The sequence below is a fragment of the Aythya ferina genome (genome assembly GCF_964211825.1).
Source record: "Aythya ferina genome assembly, chromosome: 1".
Taxonomy (NCBI): Eukaryota; Metazoa; Chordata; class Aves; order Anseriformes; family Anatidae; genus Aythya; species Aythya ferina.
The window spans coordinates 199,612,848-199,629,751 of NC_140296.1; the positions used below are offsets into that span (position 1 = coordinate 199,612,848).

At 39.4% G+C, this 16,904-nt stretch overlaps 1 protein-coding gene across 5 annotated transcripts in view; it reads left to right on the top strand.

Annotated features, from left to right (window-relative positions):
* Nucleotides 1-1,093: 1,093 nt before the first annotated feature.
* DMTF1 (cyclin D binding myb like transcription factor 1) overlaps nt 1,094-16,904 on the top strand; it is a 28,306-nt gene continuing 12,495 nt past the window's right edge. For 2 of the 5 annotated variants that reach the window (XR_014691250.1, XM_084513950.1), the window contains exons 1-9: nt 6,823-6,988; nt 7,142-7,258; nt 7,777-7,896; nt 8,880-8,974; nt 9,733-9,847; nt 12,798-12,874; nt 14,117-14,274; nt 15,050-15,082; nt 16,252-16,361. Coding sequence is in view for 4 of the 5 variants with exons in the window: in XM_084513950.1 (XP_084370076.1) it covers nt 6,958-6,988; nt 7,142-7,258; nt 7,777-7,896; nt 8,880-8,974; nt 9,733-9,847; nt 12,798-12,874; nt 14,117-14,274; nt 15,050-15,082; nt 16,252-16,361 (856 nt within the window). In the remaining variant the exon portion in view is untranslated. Of the gene's footprint in view, nt 1,126-6,822; nt 6,989-7,141; nt 7,259-7,717; nt 7,897-8,879; nt 8,975-9,732; nt 9,848-12,797; nt 12,875-14,116; nt 14,275-15,049; nt 15,083-16,251; nt 16,362-16,904 lie in introns of those variants that run through there. The other 3 variants (XM_084513953.1, XM_084513951.1, XM_084513952.1) reach the window with 3 other exon arrangements.

A 16,904-nucleotide genomic window follows, 5' to 3' on the forward strand; every position in this document is an offset into this window, starting at 1 on the left:
GTGGCAAGTACCACAAGCCACACACTGCCAGATGCCTGTTTATTTCCAATTTTAGGGCTTGAGCATTTTGTGTTTTTGTTGTTGTTGTTGTTTGTTTGTTTAGTGAGGTGGGGGTTTGGTTTTTGTTTGGTTTGGTTTGGTGTTGCATGGTTTTGTTTGATTGTGTTTTTTTAGTTAGTTTGTTTGTTTGTTTGTTTTGTTACTACGTGATTTATCAGTTACTTAAGCAGGAGGGAAATGATAGAGCCACAAAGGAAATTTGAATGGAAAGAGGGGCTTCTGACAGGGAGGAAGGGCAAGAAGCCTCCTCCTGTCAGCATGCACTGCCAACCTGGGCAGGCCCCCCTGTGTCACCCCATGAATTTGTTTTGGGCCCCTCAGTACCAGAAGGACATCGAGCCCCTGGAACGTGTCCAGAGCAGGGCTACAAAGCTGGTGAAGGGCCTGGAGCACAAGTCCTGTGAGGAGCAGCTGAGGGAGCTGGGGGTGTTTGGTCTGGAGGAGGCTCAGGGGAGACCTCACTGATCTCTGCAACTACCTGAAAGGAAGACGTGGGGAGCTGGAGGTCGGCCTCTTCTCACAAGTAATTAGTGATAGGATCAGAAGGAATGGCCTCAAGTTGCGCCAGGGGAGGTTCAGGTTGGCAATGAGGAGCCATTTCTGTCAGAAAGAGCAGTCAGGCACTGGGACAGGTTGCCCAGGGAGGTGGTGGAGTCACCGTCCCTGGGGGTGTTCAAGGAGAGGTTGGACGTGGTGCTTGGGGACATGGTTTGGTGGGTGACATCGGTCGGACCAGATGATTTTGGAGGGCTTTTCCAACCCTAACGATGCTGTGATTCTATGACAGGAGCCGGGCCCGGGGCTAGGAAAGGCTCCGTGCGCTTTTTGGCGCTGCCCCCTCGGGCGGCCGCGCACCGTGCGCTTTGTGGCGCCCGGCTCTGACGCAAGCGGCGCAGGGCGGGCGGCGGGGCCCTTCCGGCGGGCTGCCTGCGCCTCGCCCCACCGCTGCCTCCTCCTCCTCCGCCTCCCTCCTCCTCCTCCTCCCTCGCCGCCGCTCGGCGCCTCCATCCTGGTACTTCGGAGCCTCCATCCTGGTTTCTCAAGTGCCCGGACCCAAAACAGGAAGTAAGTGCGCGGGGGCCTGCGGGCTGACAGGGCCGGCAGCGGCCGGGCGGGGCCGGGCTGGGCTGAACCGAGCCCAACCGAGCCGAGCTGAGGGGACCGGGAGATGGAGGCGCTCATGGCCGCTCCCTTCCTCAGCAGCAACCGGGCCGGGCTGGGTTAGGGCCGGGCCGGGCTGGCGGCGGGCTCGGCCCGCACCGCCGCTCGCTGTGAGGGCGGCAAAATGGCGGCGGCGCCCCGCGACCAAATGGCGGCGCTGGCGGCCGGGGGGCAGCGGGGCGCTGAGGCGCCGCCCCGGGGTCGTTCCTTCCCCGACCATTTTTCTCCCCTTTTCCATTTCCCAGCCCCCTCGTTCTCCTTGTTCTCTCCTCACTTCCCTTCTCTGGAAGGGATTTGAGGGGTGGGGAGGTGCGAAATTGGGGGAAAGATGGAAAAGCTACCCAAAAGCGGCTCGCTTGGGGAAGGCGACCCGTTTTTGTGTGGTGTTGATATTTTTGTTCTTACTGTTTTCGTTTTAAACTCTTTTCCTCCCTTACTTGGATGTCTGTAATAAAAGGCTACCTGTGTGAATGCGCTTAGATCCCTTGATTTCCCCACTCTGGGACTGTGGTATCCAAAAGTTTTGGCTTCCATCTGTTTTGTTGCATTATTATTATTTATTCAGTCAGGGTTGTGATTTGAGGTTCCTCGGGGCTCTGTTTTTCACTGGGTTCTGCAGTGTGTAATCCCTGAGACAAGGGGTTTCATCTAAGAGCAGTGCCAACCTTCACTACATTGCAATTATACTCCGTTTTACCACAGCGAAGGAGCTGTCCTGGGAGAAGCTTTTGCTTTTTCTTCTTTTTTTTGCCCTTTTTGAGGTTTCTTTATTCTTGGTTGTGCACTTGGGCATGGTGAAGCGTATCGTACTTCTACTCCTTGGCTCACAGATCGTGTTTGTACGCCCCCATTCACAAAGAATTAACATTGTTCAGACACACCTGGCCATTCTGAATTGTGTTGAGGTAATCATGAAAATCCTTTCCGTTTGCCAGCACTGCTCTGGCAGGATATTTAAGTTGTTTTCTTGACAGCATGGTTAAAATCCCTTTACGAGAGCAGAAGATACAGTCTTTACAGACAGGTTTCCATCAGTGCAGAAAAGGCAACAACTTAATGCTTGCTTTCTGGGCACTTAATATTTTTTTCTATATGACATTGACTTATCCGGAAGACTGAACATTAATAAAAGCTTCTTAAATGTAAAACCTCTAAAAATGCTTATTTTTGTCTTAAATGTTCAAAATTGTAAAACGTGAATGTAGAAGAGACAGTGACCTCCCAAACACTTCCCATGTTTCTATGCTGTACCTTACAGTTTTGAATACTCTATTATTTACAAGAGTTAATTCTGTGCTCATCTGTCCATCAGAAAAGCAAGAGAGTTGTGGTTTTGTTTATGTCTTATGCCTTCTACAGTTAGGATAACAATCATATTTTGGATGCTAATTTTCTGCCTGCTTACAAAGGTGAAGATGTTACTGCTTAATGCTACGCATGAAACTGGATTAACATGAAAGAAAAAATAAATTTGAGTACATATCAGTCTTACAAAGATTCTTATCCATGTTAATGTACTTGTGCCTGAGCCATTTTCTATTACTGAGAAGAGGGGAAAAAAAAAATGTTTTTTTTTTTTTTTTTCAACAGCCGTAACTTTGCTGTGTGTATGTATGTGACATTTAGAGCGTACTCAGTGCTTTTTATGTAAATATCAATGGATAGGCTGGATCTCCTGGAGTTCTGCCAACTGTGCGTCAATGTAAATGAGAACAGCTTGTCCCATTGTCTACCATATATTTCTTCTGGTGATGGTCTGCTTCTCTAAATACCACAGATAAGTAGAATGTGATTGTTTTTATAGGACTGCAATCTCTTGCTGATACAATTTAATAAATCTGTGCATGTTGAACTCAGGTCTTTGGCTCCTGTTTGATATCTGCCCATTTCGGTCCCCTTCTTGCCTGTGCTGCTGCAGCTGTTGAAGTCAGTTCCTCTGTGATGCCTTTGTAGATTTGAGTGTAACCACTTTGGTGTGGGGAAAAAAGGGATTTTTTTCATCAAATACTGCATCAGAGCATTGGCACTAGTCAAATAGAAAAAACTCACAACTGTGTGTAGGAGTGTTGACATCAGAAAAGCCGTGATATTGGATACACTAAACATCCAGGTTTTGTTAAACCAGGAATGACTTCTTCAGTTGCATTACTCGTGAATGAATGCATTGAAATCCCAGTGCATCCAATGTGAGCATTCCTGTTAAAACCTCAGTAGTCCCTTAGCAGACTTCGTTTTTTGCTTCACAACAAGTTTAGTGAAATACTCCTTTTGCCCAGTGTTAAGAACACAACCTTTAGTACAATTACATCGTTGTAAATCTTTTAAAATTTCTCAGTCCACAGCCTAGACATAAGATTGAGCTGATAACTAGGCACAGTGACAGAATTCTGTCTGTAAGGGAGAAATATGATTTCTTAGACATGCTTAATTTTTACAGCCCACGGAACAATTCAGCCCATCTGTCTGATGAAGATGATTAAGAATTATAGGAGTTTTGTATTAAAACATTCCTCTTTTTGTAATTCAGAATAAAATCAGCTTTGCTATTTTCTGCCTAAATTTGCTCTGTGTTTTCCCAAACAAATAACAGCTGTATTTTATGGCTAGAGTGGAAAATTTATAATGGAATTCTATATTAAATGGTTCTTGTAGGCAAAATATTTTTTGCATCTCATTGGTTGTGTGTTGAAACCCATTTAAAATTACCATGAGCTCTTAAGAATTTTTGGTTTTGGTAAACACACAAAAATCTAAAAATTCAAAAAGTGCTTATTAAATTTGCATCTATTTCTGAGCTGTTAGCTTAGAAATTGGTGATTATTGTCTTCGCTGTGTTTCATAATATGCATCCACACAGTGAGTGTGTGTGCGTCCAAGACTGTTCCCTTCCCTGCAAGCTAACACCCTCCTTCAGAACATAAAATTGGTGGCAGATTTTTATCTGTAAGGAGCGTGTTGGAATGTAGCATTAAAAAATACTTGGGTCGTGAGTTTAAAATGCAAGTGAGCTTTTTAGTTTTAATAGAAAGCACTGCATTTTCAAAAGCATGTATTCGCTAAGTGAAGTTATGAAAAGTTCTAAATTCTGCTAAACGGAAGTGGTATGGCACATCCTAAAAGATCTGTGTGGTGTTAGGGTAATGTTTAGCATGACTTTGGCTGTCATCTGGTGAAACATTAGGACATGGGGTGAGTACAGTGTCCCTGCAACCAGCATCAAGGAAACCTGCATCAGAGGGTGTTGGTGCCTGCAGCAGCAAGCGTGCTTTCTCCACTGCATTCCCCGTACGCTTTGAGTGGTCCCACTGTACGTTACATGTGATGAAACTCCAGCATATGTGCTCATTCTATTGTAAAGTTGTGATTTTTGTAAGGTCTGGAGATCTGCAGACTATTTTGTATTCACACAGGAGGAATCACTGCAGTGACCCACGACGTTTTTGTCCTCACCTTTCAGTCACCAATTCATATCTTCATAGGTTAGTGATCGTGTCCTGGTGGAAATGCAGCCTGAAAGAACCAATTTTTGTAGTTGTGCAGTTTAACTAATAAAAAATAACATCCAAAATACCCATTTGGCTTTGATTTTATTCTTCACGTTCTTCACAGTCAGTTTTCAGTTGTGATTCTGCTTGATCCATTGAAGTTAATGGGAATTCTTTCATTCTAGTGAAGGATTTGGCTCTCCCTGGTTCATCACAGCTTGGTTATGGTTATTACCTTTAGCCAGATAACTTGAGTTGTGCTAAATCTCAACTATCTGACACAACGCGAGTCATTTTTAGAGAGCTTGCGCCTACTGTTGGGATAAACTATTCTTGAGAGGTTGGCAGAAGGTTATAAAAGTCCTGAGTAACTGAAGAAAGAACAGCGCAGCTCTGATAGGTATTCAACTTGCAGTGTTAATTAAAAGGAAGGAGTGCTCTTCTGAATCTTTTGCTGCGGGTGGTGCTGTAGTTTCCTCTGCTTCTAGATGTGTGAAAATAACTTTAGCTGAAGTGCGTGATTGACATAAAGATAGCAGACTAATGTGGTTAAAAAAAATCAAAGTCTTTGTAGTGGTGAGAAGAAAAATAGATTCCTTCAACTTACTATAGGAAAAAAAGCCTGTTAGTGTTATCTGTTCACATACATAATTAAGGAGTAATCTGTAGCATTTGAAGTAACTTTGCTGGGAATTTTTACTACAGCATTCTCCAGAGTAAAAGTTACCCAGAAAATATATATGAACATGAAAAAGAGAATTGATTTCTTTTTGCCCTCCAAAATTGTCTAATTTTTTCACTATTCAGCGGATCGATGGACAACTCAGAAATGGGTTGAAAAGTTACGGTCTACTTAACCAGCAACACAACTTAGGATTTCTTTCTTCACCTTTTAGAGTGAAGGATACCTCGTTTGGTTCTTATAAATCAGTGTCATGGCCGTGCAGCAAGCATCACTTCTAGTGAAGGTAGGGCTTTAAAACGTAGAAGCAGATGAATGCCAGGTAGGTTATTGCTTCCTACACCTGCATTTGGCAAGGAGCTGCTGCTGATGGTGCACGAAAGTAAATCTGAGAACCTTCTGACTTCAGGCATCAACGATACCTGAAATTTTTCACTTGTTCAGAAGGGTAATAGCACTTCAGTCTAGAATCAGTCCCTGCACAAGCTTAAAGATGTGCCAAATTGTCATCAAGCTTTTCTGCTGAAGCAGTATCAGTAACATCACATGGTTGACTTAAAATCCATGTTGTAAATTCTACATATGTATGAATATAGTGATATCATGGAATCTCTGTAAAACAATTACAATTTGTAAGAGCTGTAGTTAATGGAGGTTAAAATTCTTGATAACATTTGTCTGTGGCGTTGAAGTTAAATGTAATTATTTTTGTTGGTGGTAAAATGTGAGAAAACCCATGAAAAGAATTGAAAGGACTTCAAAGAGAAATAGGTGATAGTTACTTTCTATAAAGCTCTGCCAAAGGCAGTCACCAAACCAAGGTGCTCCAAACTGATGAAATCATTGCAAAACTTCTAGATATTTTAGATGTTAAGCATTTTCCCTGCAGAAGCATTTCATTTAGCTTCTCCAGGGGAAAAAAATACATTTCTTTGTATATGAGGGATTAGAACTTTTTATTTATTTTTTTCAAAATCAGTAGCACTACTAGTTTACCTGGAAATTCTTACAGGCTGTGGGTTTCTGCGTGGTATTTTTAAGGTGGAAATGAGATTATCAGAAGCACTTAGTATTGCCCCGGTTTGCTTGCTTCAGTCTGTATTGCTTACCCTAGGCAACTTAGTAGCTGAGTAATTTTTTTTTATAATGGTGATACACCCAGCTTTTCTGTTGCTTCTGTTGTTTCACTGGTAAAGCAGAACCACCAGTATTCACAAGTTATTTATACGTGTGGAAGGAGAAGAAAACTTTGCAGCTTAGCAGTCTATAAATAGCCCAGCTATGAATAGTATGACTCCAGAAATATTCCTCGCTCCTGACTGGCTGTAGAAGGTTACATAATAGTAAAATTATTCAATGAGAAATGTAACAAATACGAGAGAGACAAATAATATGAGTTGTGGAGAATTTCGAAATGCTGAAAAAGCAATGTCATAGCTTTCTATCTATTTTATTTGTAAATATTTATTATATAATAAAAGATTGTAAATGTTTCTGAATAGGGGAGTTAGTATTACATATTTTTAACTAGACAGGCAGTTTTGAAACTACCTGCTATTACTCTTTGTGATGTATAAGTGTGCAGAAAAAGCAATGGCAGGTAAATCTCTAACTCTGGAATTGTTCATGGGAAAGAACAGATAGAGATTTGGCATTGTCTGTTGAGTTTAAATAGGTTATTTGAGGAAAAGAAGGCAGCATTATGGACTAAGTGGCAGTCTGAAGAAAGCTAATCTGTGTATTGCTTTTTCAGGGTTGAGTATGAGCACAGTTAAAGAAGAGTCTGACACAGTGACGATAGACACCGTGAACTCCGTGACTCTGACTCAGGACACTGAAGGAAACCTTATACTTCATTGCCCTCAAAATGGTATGGAATTGTTTTACGTAGGGTTTTTGTCTTATTTTTTTATTGATCTGACTCTTACCCACCTCCAAATTATACAAGCTGTTTTGATTGTGTTTACTCTGCTGAAGATGCTTTCTGTTTCAGTTTAAGTAAGGATAAAGTGTTACAGGAGGTGTAAATCCGAAAAGTATGTATGTATGCCTGACAAGGTTATAGCTGTTCTGTTTTATTTCTGTGCAGATGCGTTCTTATAACCGAGCACATATCCAAATTTCTGTAGACTTAAGGTTTTCTTTATGCAGCAGAGAGATAATTTAGGAGGGATAATGGGCTGTGGATGGAATTCACAAATAAAACCACACAGAAAACATATATGACCTGTTACTGCCTATAACTTATGCTAAGGTCCTGGGCAGCACTAAAGCTCTGAACCAACCTGTCCCATTTGCTTCTACTTCTGTTTTGGTCTTTGTCTGCCAGGTTTTTCTCAGGAGCTCCGCTTTGTAAACAGAAAGTGACATACTTTGTTTTGTTATTAGAAACTGATGAAGTAGACTCTGAAGACAGCACTGAGCCTCCCCACAAGCGGCTTTGCTTATCAGAGGATGATCAAAGCCTTGATGACTCCACTCCGTGCATTTCTGTTGTTGCAGTTCCAAGTAAGTTGTTTTAAGTTTGTGTGCTCCTGAAGCAAGTGTTTCTATTAGTAAGAATTAAAATTATTTGCATACAAACCAGAATGTTTTGTATGTTTTATTTACAAATGTTACTAATATCATCTTTACCTCTCAGTCTTGGATGTTTTTGCAGCAACTTGTATCTACGCAGTACTGGCAAAATAACCCTGCCTTAAAGCTAGAGGACTGCAGGTACAGGTGTATTGAATTAAGTGCAAGGATAAGTGAATGAACAACAAAGTAAATGCAATTTTCCTTCTAAGAGTTTGCAAAACAGTATCAGACAGTATAGTTAACATTTCTGTGCTTTGTAATATTGAGAAAAGTCATGTTTGTTGCAAAATATATGGTAATCTTAATCTAGACATACAAAGAGTAGGCTGCATGCTGAATTTGAGTCTTAAGAAGAGTACTGACTATTAGGTAGTACAATAGTTAATACAATTTCCCTAGTAGAGACAAAACCAGATGTAGTGAGTTAAAGTACCAATTTATGATACCTCGAGTGTCTATTTATTTGGTGGAACTTTACAAAAACCCTTAAAATTAAAGGTATTGCCAAGTTGTAGGAAAACTAGGAGAAAAGAATGCAGCCAAAAGATTTGAAAGTCTTTTAGCAAATGGAAAATCCTGAAGATAGCACCAGAAAGAAAGCACTGATACAGTACCAGATGTTTGCACCAAATCAGACATCTTTTATTTACATGCTTCATATTAGCTCCTGGCTATAGTCAGATGTAGAACTGAAGGTTTCAAAACTATATATATGTATTTTTTGAAGAAGAATAATTTGTAATCATCTTGATGCTTTTACAATGCCAGCAAAATCATACTAAATAAGGCTCCTTTAAAATTTTCAGAGCAAAGGTGGAAATTTGTACAAAAAAAAAAAAAAAAACTATAGCATTCATAAAAAAAAAATTGTTACAAGAGTAAGGTATATAGCTAACTTATCCATTCTGAAGTTTCAGAAAATGATCAGAGCTTTGAGGTGACCATGACTGCTACCACTGAGGTAGCTGAAGATGAGATTAATGAAGGGACTGTTACTCAGATTCAGGTACAGTAAAACTTCACAATTGACCTAATTTTTATGTACATTGTTATGTAAATGGAAATGAAAAGAGAAACAGAGCAGAAAAGGCTTATTAAATGAATAAGGTTATTTTTAGTATGAAACTGCTGTATTTGAGCACAGATCTTGTTTATAAATGTTCCGTAAAAATGCAGTTTAATCGTTTTATTTATAAAAGTGATGATTTGAATCTAACTGCCCAAGGAGTGATACAGTAAACAGTGGTAGGTGTAGCCCTCCAATGCTAATTATTTGCTCTGTGGGAGTCAGCACAGAAGTAGGACAAGTTTATCTATTATTTCTGCTGCTATTTTATTATAAATTAATCTTCACAACAGGCCTAAATCTGCTCTATCTTGTCACACAGTCCTCATAGTTGCATTCTGTTCTCATTGCGGGTGTACCATGTTTAAAAGTTCTGTATTGGAGATGTTGGTCGCAGTCCTCTTTCCACCAAAGCCAGTGAGACTCCTAGTCACTAGAACTTAAACAGGATGAAGACAATTATTTAATTAATTCCCACAGCATCTGTGTGTTAAGATGCTATATCTTACTCATGTGTTTTAAGAAAGATGAATGTACTTCTAATAGCAAATCTAAAAGTGGCACTTCTTGAGTAGTCAGCAAGATGAACTAGGTGTGACGGTTTCCTTTCCTTTAAGTTATGCTTCCGTGTTAGATGGAAGAAGGTGATAGAAAGATCCGAAGATATGACTGGGTGATTCCATACTTGTCTTTTCAAGATTCTTCAGAATGAACAGCTGGATGAAATCTCCCCAATGGGCAATGAAGAAGTGTCAGCTGTTAGTCAAGCCTGGTTCACAACCAAAGAGGATAAGGATTCCCTAACAAATAAAGGTAGGATATCTAGAATAAGATTCTCCCACACTGTAAGAAGGTAAGCTGTTCCAAGTGCCTCTTAGGAAACATTTTGCAGTTTGCATAAATAAATCTCTGGCATTTTTCTGAAAAGATATTTGAGAAGACTGATTCTAAAACTGCAGAGAGATCTAATACATTAAGTTTTCACCATCCCTCTTAGACTTTGTATGCAAGAAGAAAGCTGGAACCCCAAATACTCTTGGAGTGGAAGAGTGGCCACAGTTGAGTAGTGGCCATAATAGAGAACTGCTGTAGGTAAAGTGTCCCAGTGCAGGTGGGGCAGACAGCTGTGTGTTTGTTCCGTTTGCACTTCGGCCTGTTTGAAAGTTGGGAAGCTCCAATCACAGGGGAGGTACAATGTGAGAAAATGAGTTTGTGCTCAGGTCAACACATCTTCCTCTGAGTAGGGCTTAGTGGTCTGACTGCTCAGTTGTGACTCATATTAAACAGTTTCTGGAATGGAGTGGGGATTATGCAGACCAAGACCTACTGAAGTAACTGTTCCTACTGCTGAAACTGCCACCCCACTGGCATATTTCCCTTTCAAAATGATCATGTAATTTAACAGTTGCTGAACTTTAGAGATTTTTTTTTTCTGGGTCCTGCCTCTTTCCCCCAGGAGGCATGCCTCCTTTCTAAAGGCTGGGAAACAATTTCTATAATGTCAAATGAAGACATGTCTCTGCAGTTTCCTCAGTCTCTCTGCTGTTTTTCTTGTCCCAACCTTAATGCTTCACAGGAAAACATCTCTTTCAGTCAGTCCAAAGCAAGATCTTTTTTTATTAGAAAACTTGAGGGGAAAAATGGTTTTCTCTCACTGAATCAAATGATCTCTTACCCCGTGATTTCTACTCCAGAGGGCTGTTGAGCCAGTGAAAAAAAAATGTGGGCAAGGCATGCAGAATCTGGGTGTTGTATATGGAAAATTCAGAGGAAGGGAGCTGAGCAGTGCGGTCTGTGTCCATTACATTAACTGGTCCCAAATGTGCAGTTGCTTGTAACAGATTTCTACATCCTTGGTATTTATTAGATGTACAGAGCTTCTAAATTTTTTAGTGTTTTGTGCAGGGATTGTGTGAGAGGTAGGATAGCAAAGATATATCCTTTTAGATCACAGTACAGAGGCAGCCTGGTAGAAACCGTGTGCCACGTTTTTTGCGTTTTGGGGTGAGAGGAAGTGCAGAGTGTGCCATCTTTTCAGTAGCTAGTGGTGAAGGACTTTGAGAGCAGCGCATTTTCACCTGTGACTGAAGGAGCAAGTACTGGTGATTTGGCAGAGAAATGACTGCATGTGGGTTGGTGACCTTATGTGTGATGAGTGTCCTGTTACTCATGTTAGAAAGTTTCTGCATTTGTTCCTTTTGTAGCTGTTTTCACAGGCATATCAAGCGGCATTTGTAGTTGTGAATGAATGAGGGCACTAAATCTAGTGATTGCAATTAAGAGAAGTAATTTTGGGAAGACATTTCCAATAAAATATGCTCAGAAAAACATCTGTGAAACCATACTAGCTGAGCCTTTTGTGGGGTTTCCATGCTCTGTCACAGAAATAAGCTGTGAAGGAATCCCACTGTGCATCTCCTTTTAGAGTATCTCGGAGTCTGACAGGTGTTGCCTGAGCTTCTCACTTTGTAGCAATCTCCACCTGATAAGAATGCTTTTTTCTTCAAGAACTGTGGGGATAATAACCCTGGCTCTGAATATGCAAACATGTGAAGTGCAAAATAGACTTCCTTTCCTAAAATAGCTGGAATTTCATGTAAAGGGTAGCTGTGTCCCTGTAGAGGTCAGTTCAGGTGCTTTGATAGAGGTGTGAATCTCAGCTATAGCGATAGGTTATTGTTCTGCCTCTGTAGCTGTGGAAGAAGATACTGAAACCATCAGGCACAAGGGAAGAGTTTTCTCTGATCAGTTAGAACATAATTAGTAATAACGCCTGTACTTTTCATTATAATTGGATTTAAGTAAACAGTCTCTCTGGTGCGATCTGCATCTCATCTCCAGTAATTAGCAGGCTGAGAAGGAAGTACACTGATTTTTCTGAGCAGAGATGGGCAAGTAGCCAGCACTCACCAGTACTTAAACTGGGTCACCAGCCTAATCTTAATTATAAGCAATCGTTGCTATTAAGTATGTTATAAGCTTGAGGGGAAAAAAAGAAAAATTTGTATGTAAATTTGAGGGAGGAGTGTTTTAATGTTTTATTGAGAAACCCCAAATTTGACTTTTTTTTTCCTTGCATAATGTCAATTGTTTTTACTTTTAAAGTTTAGCTGGCATTGAAGTTACTAAGGGCACAGACAGAGGAAATAAAAGGTTTGTTTCTATTCACTTTACACTTTTATTTTGGGAAATAAAACACCTTGAGTCTTTCTTCCGTCTGTGACCACTGAACGCTATTCCCAATGCAAAAAAGAGAGGACGCAGCTTGTGAGAAGACACCTCTATGGACAGGACTCCAGTGGGTAGCACTGCACACATCTTGGGAAGCAGTAAGGCATATAAGAGAACCCCACAATGCTGCTAATTTCTTGAGTAGTACTGTGAGTCACATATCAGGTCCCAGCTTCTGGAATCATTCGAGTGCATGGAAATTTCAGCTGTCAGTTTAAAGAGAAATTTTCAAGTTGTGGTTGAAGAGAGAGCCTGAAAACATGACTTGACAGCACACAAAGGAGTCTGTGCTCTGTGTTTTAAAAATTTATGGTTTTGAGAAGGGGTCTGACATGCTTTATTTAAACATTTTTTGGCAGTTGACAATTACTGAGGATGCTTTAGCTGTTCTGAAATAAACTAACTAAAATTAAACTGATGTTAAGTAGCTAAACTTAATATTTCATTTTCTTCCTTAATTGCAATACTGAAGCATGTTTTTTCTGATACATTGTTTTGCTGACTTTCACTTCAGTTTCATTTCTGTTTTAAGGCCATAAGTGGAAGCAGGGAATGTGGTCAAAAGAAGAAATCGACATTTTGATGAGTAACATTGAACGTTATTTAAAGGTATGTGTTAGAGTATGTTATCTGCCAGTTGGTGTAGTAATGCTGCTCCTGCTAGAAATCAACTTTCTTCAGCACTTCCCGGAATGTGTTATACACACTTCTGATCAGTACATAGAAATGGTCATTACTTGTTTGAAATACATAAGATAATAGTACACAGGAACAAAGACTACCAAATGTAACCTTGTAAAGCTCATTTTCTTTACAAAGTGTTGAATACAACTTCCAGATTCCTTCAATGCCATATTTGTATTTGCTTTTAGTACACTGATCGGATGCATGTATCTGCTTTCTTGCCATTAATATATCGGTGTCAGAGTTCAGTGTAGAAGTAGGCATGCAGTTATAATGCTGACAGTGATAATTGCCAATAAGTCATATTTGTGGTAGGCTTACAGCTGAGAATATTTGAGCTGAGTGCTTGTAGCTGAGAATATATAGCCTGGATATTACAGGTTCACCATCCTTCATTTGGGGATCCAAAAAAGCCCTGAAATGAGTCATCATTGGTATACAAATCCCTCAGGACTAGTTGTAGAAATCTGTTGTCTGCCCACACCTGTATTACAGTTTCTCCCACAAAATCATTCAAGTATTATTTTCTAAATCTAGGTGAGCGTTGTTAAGCTATCTAGATGACTTCCTTGAGTTACTGCTGAATCATTTGATTCATACTTGATTCATACTACCCCATTTATCTTGTTTCTTGTCTTTTGGAATTGTAGTTTAAGCTGAAATCAAACTAAAGCTTTGCTTTTATGCTTAACTCCAGTGTTTTTGTATAAAAATCTACTTTAAGTTTCCATCTGAACAAGAAGAGTAGTTTAATTGGAAAAATTGCTTTCAGATGAAGAATATCCAAAATTAGGTAATAAATGGATACAAAACCGTTCAACAACTTCCACTTACATGATCCAGGCTAATTCCATCCAGTTGTCTTTTCTATAATGTTATAAATGACACTTCAGCTTTTGATAATAAAACAACACTGGAAAGATGGTATGTGGATGAAAAATCTCCCATGTCTACTTGAACTTCAGTGTTTAAAAAAAAAACAAACACCTAATGTTCAAAGATTTGTTTTTAAAGTAGCTATTTCATAAATACTTTCAATTCTGGATTGTCTTATTTGGAATACATAGAAAGTTTCATAATAGCATGCTAAGCTTCAGTTCATAAATGTTCTGCTTCTTGATCTGTAGGAGACTTTATCTAAGGTTTTTTTTAAATACTTTCCTCTAGGCCCGTGGAATAAAAGATGCCACTGAAATTATATTTGAAATGTCAAAAGATGAAAGAAAAGATTTCTACAGGACAATAGCTTGGGGTCTGAATCGGCCTCTCTTTGCTGTTTATAGAAGAGTTCTTCGCATGTATGATGACAGAAACCATGTTGGAAAGTATGAAAATCTCTAATGCTGCATGGTTTTATTGGTATGAGTAGGGCCATGTGTTTAATGTTTGACATGTTATACACGAGCCAGAAGATACTAGCCAAACAGACCCAGCTCTTCCTATGTGACCTCTGCTGAATTCTGCTTGATCAACCTTGATAATAGTTAAGTTGATGGTATCCACAACTTAAAAGGCAGGCTGCAGAGGGGATTCTGATGCAATTAGAAGACTTTGACACAAGCATGGATCTGCTGAGGTATAGTTTCCTTCTAGAACTGTGACCTTGAGCTAATTGCTCCTAATCCCTATGCCCTTAGTTTCCCCTATCTGTAAAGCAGTGGGTATGGTGTGATCTGGAAGTGCTGCTAGAGGGCATTAGGTTTTAGCTTTTAAACGTGGTTGAAAATGAAAACATCATCTCAATGGTGATTTTTTTAACGGAATTCTGCCTTATGGTGGCTGTAAACTGAGGAAGGAAAAAAATAGCTGTTTATTTGAGAGACTAATACATGAAATTTTAATTGTTTTTAGAAATTAGTTCAGTAAGAATGGTGATTTTTAGTGGCAAATGAGGAATCTTAGAAATGCAGTAGCATGAAAAATGGCATTTGTTCTTCACGTTCTTTCCAAGCATCCTTAGCATTGAAATTGTTCCTTAGCATTGAAATTCCTTAATCTCTTGAGGTAATTAAAATTTTAATATGTGGTTAGTGAAACAAAAATATCTATTCTATGTGATTTTTATTAAAAATAATGTATTTTTATTTACCTGTCACCTAGGTATACACCTCAGGAAATTGAAAAGCTTAAAGAGTAAGTCTTTTTAATAAAAAGTTCATGCTATCTTTTTTATATTTAGTAGCTTGAATAGTTTTACTGGGATTTGTTATGTGAAATAACTGAAAAGTTGCAAGTGAATTTGAGTGCTCCAACTCTATCAGAAAAGTGTGGTCAGTAAATTAATCTGAGGAGAAATGAAATCTATGTTTTGATTATTTTGCATATTTTCTAGTGTCTATTCAAGAGTTACGCAACATGCAACTAAGTTCTAAAATAAGCCTTCCGTTGAAAACAGCATTGCAGATTTTTACAAGCCTGGTCGAGCTCAGTTGTGGTTGTGATAAACAGCCTTTCCCATTTCTTAGGAAACCTGATGAATGGTTATTTCTAAAGAAAATTATAGGGGAAATACTACAATACTACTCTTGACCAATAAAATATGGTGGAGAGGCAGAAATTGTCAATAAGGCTCTTTGATTTTTGCCTATTAGGTCAAGGGGTAGGAGCTGCAGATGTTACCTGCTTTTGCAGCTTTACTGGTTTGACCAGATTGAAGAAACCCTTTTGGACTGAAGGAGGGCAGAGTAATAAAATGTAATTTTATTACATTGTGTTGGTGGATTTGTTTGGATCAATTTAGCTGGTTTGTGTCATTCACAAGATTCTTGTGGCTCCAGTTGTGCCATAAGTAGTTGTGACTCAGCATGTTAAGCATCCCTGTATTGTGTGGGGGAGGAAACGTTAAAATTATGGACGTGATTTTGCAGTGTTTTGCCTCATTTAAATTTTAGGATGCCTGGGTTTTCATCAGCCATTACTTAGATTTCTCAAGCGGTCTCTGTACCACCTGAAACTCCTTGAGGAAATTGAGTGGAATGGATTTTGTATGTCTATCTAAACGTTCATATTGTGTTTAACACAGTAATTAAGCTTCACAACACACCTGTAAGACAGATGCTAAATGTTTTATAAGCAAGTGTCCTGAGGCTTAGCTCCACCATTCTAGAAGAAGGCTTCTAGAAACACACAGAAAAATTTGCAGTGATGGCAGAAAAATACATTAAGAAAACAATGCTGCAATATCAAAGTACTTCCCCGTTCTCTCTTTAAGCCTGTGATCTGCACATTTATCCTGTTTTTGTAGAGAATAATGTTGTAATCTCATAACTGGATATGGTGTTAATGAGCGTGTTTCTATTCAGGCTGAGAATAAAGCACGGTAATGATTGGGCCACGATAGGAGCTGCACTGGGGAGAAGTGCTTCGTCTGTGAAAGATCGGTGTAGACTGATGAAGGATACTTGCAACACAGGTAAGGTAAACACCTTAAATGTCTAATTAAAGTGTCTAATTAAAACCCTGTTGCCTTTGTCAGTGATGCCTTCAGAGATGTGTAACTCTGGACTGGGTGACTTTATAATGTGAAATCTGGTGACACTTTTAGAATGCACTTAGTAGAGATGTCTGCTGTTTCTCTTAAAAATCAGTTTTGTAGCCCATTATCCATCAGATGTTTATGCCACTGGAGCATATTTTACAGAGGTGGATTAAGAAGTATTTCCCCTTGTGTTGAGTGTTCACAGACATGCAGAGAAGAGATGGCTGCACTTAAGGAGTAAAATATTATGTGCAGTGTATATATTCAAATGCAAGGAAAACTTATTCAGACTTTAGGTAGTTAAGTAAGTTAGTAGTTAAGGTAGTTAATTCGTAAATTAAGCTGTTACGTGATTAATTTACTTCAACTCATGTAACTCAGGTAGCTTGCACCAGTTTGCTTTGGTGAATACTTTGATCAGTTCTGCGGGGTGTTTTGTTCATACGCAAGAGGAGAAGAGACTAAAACTTGACAGCA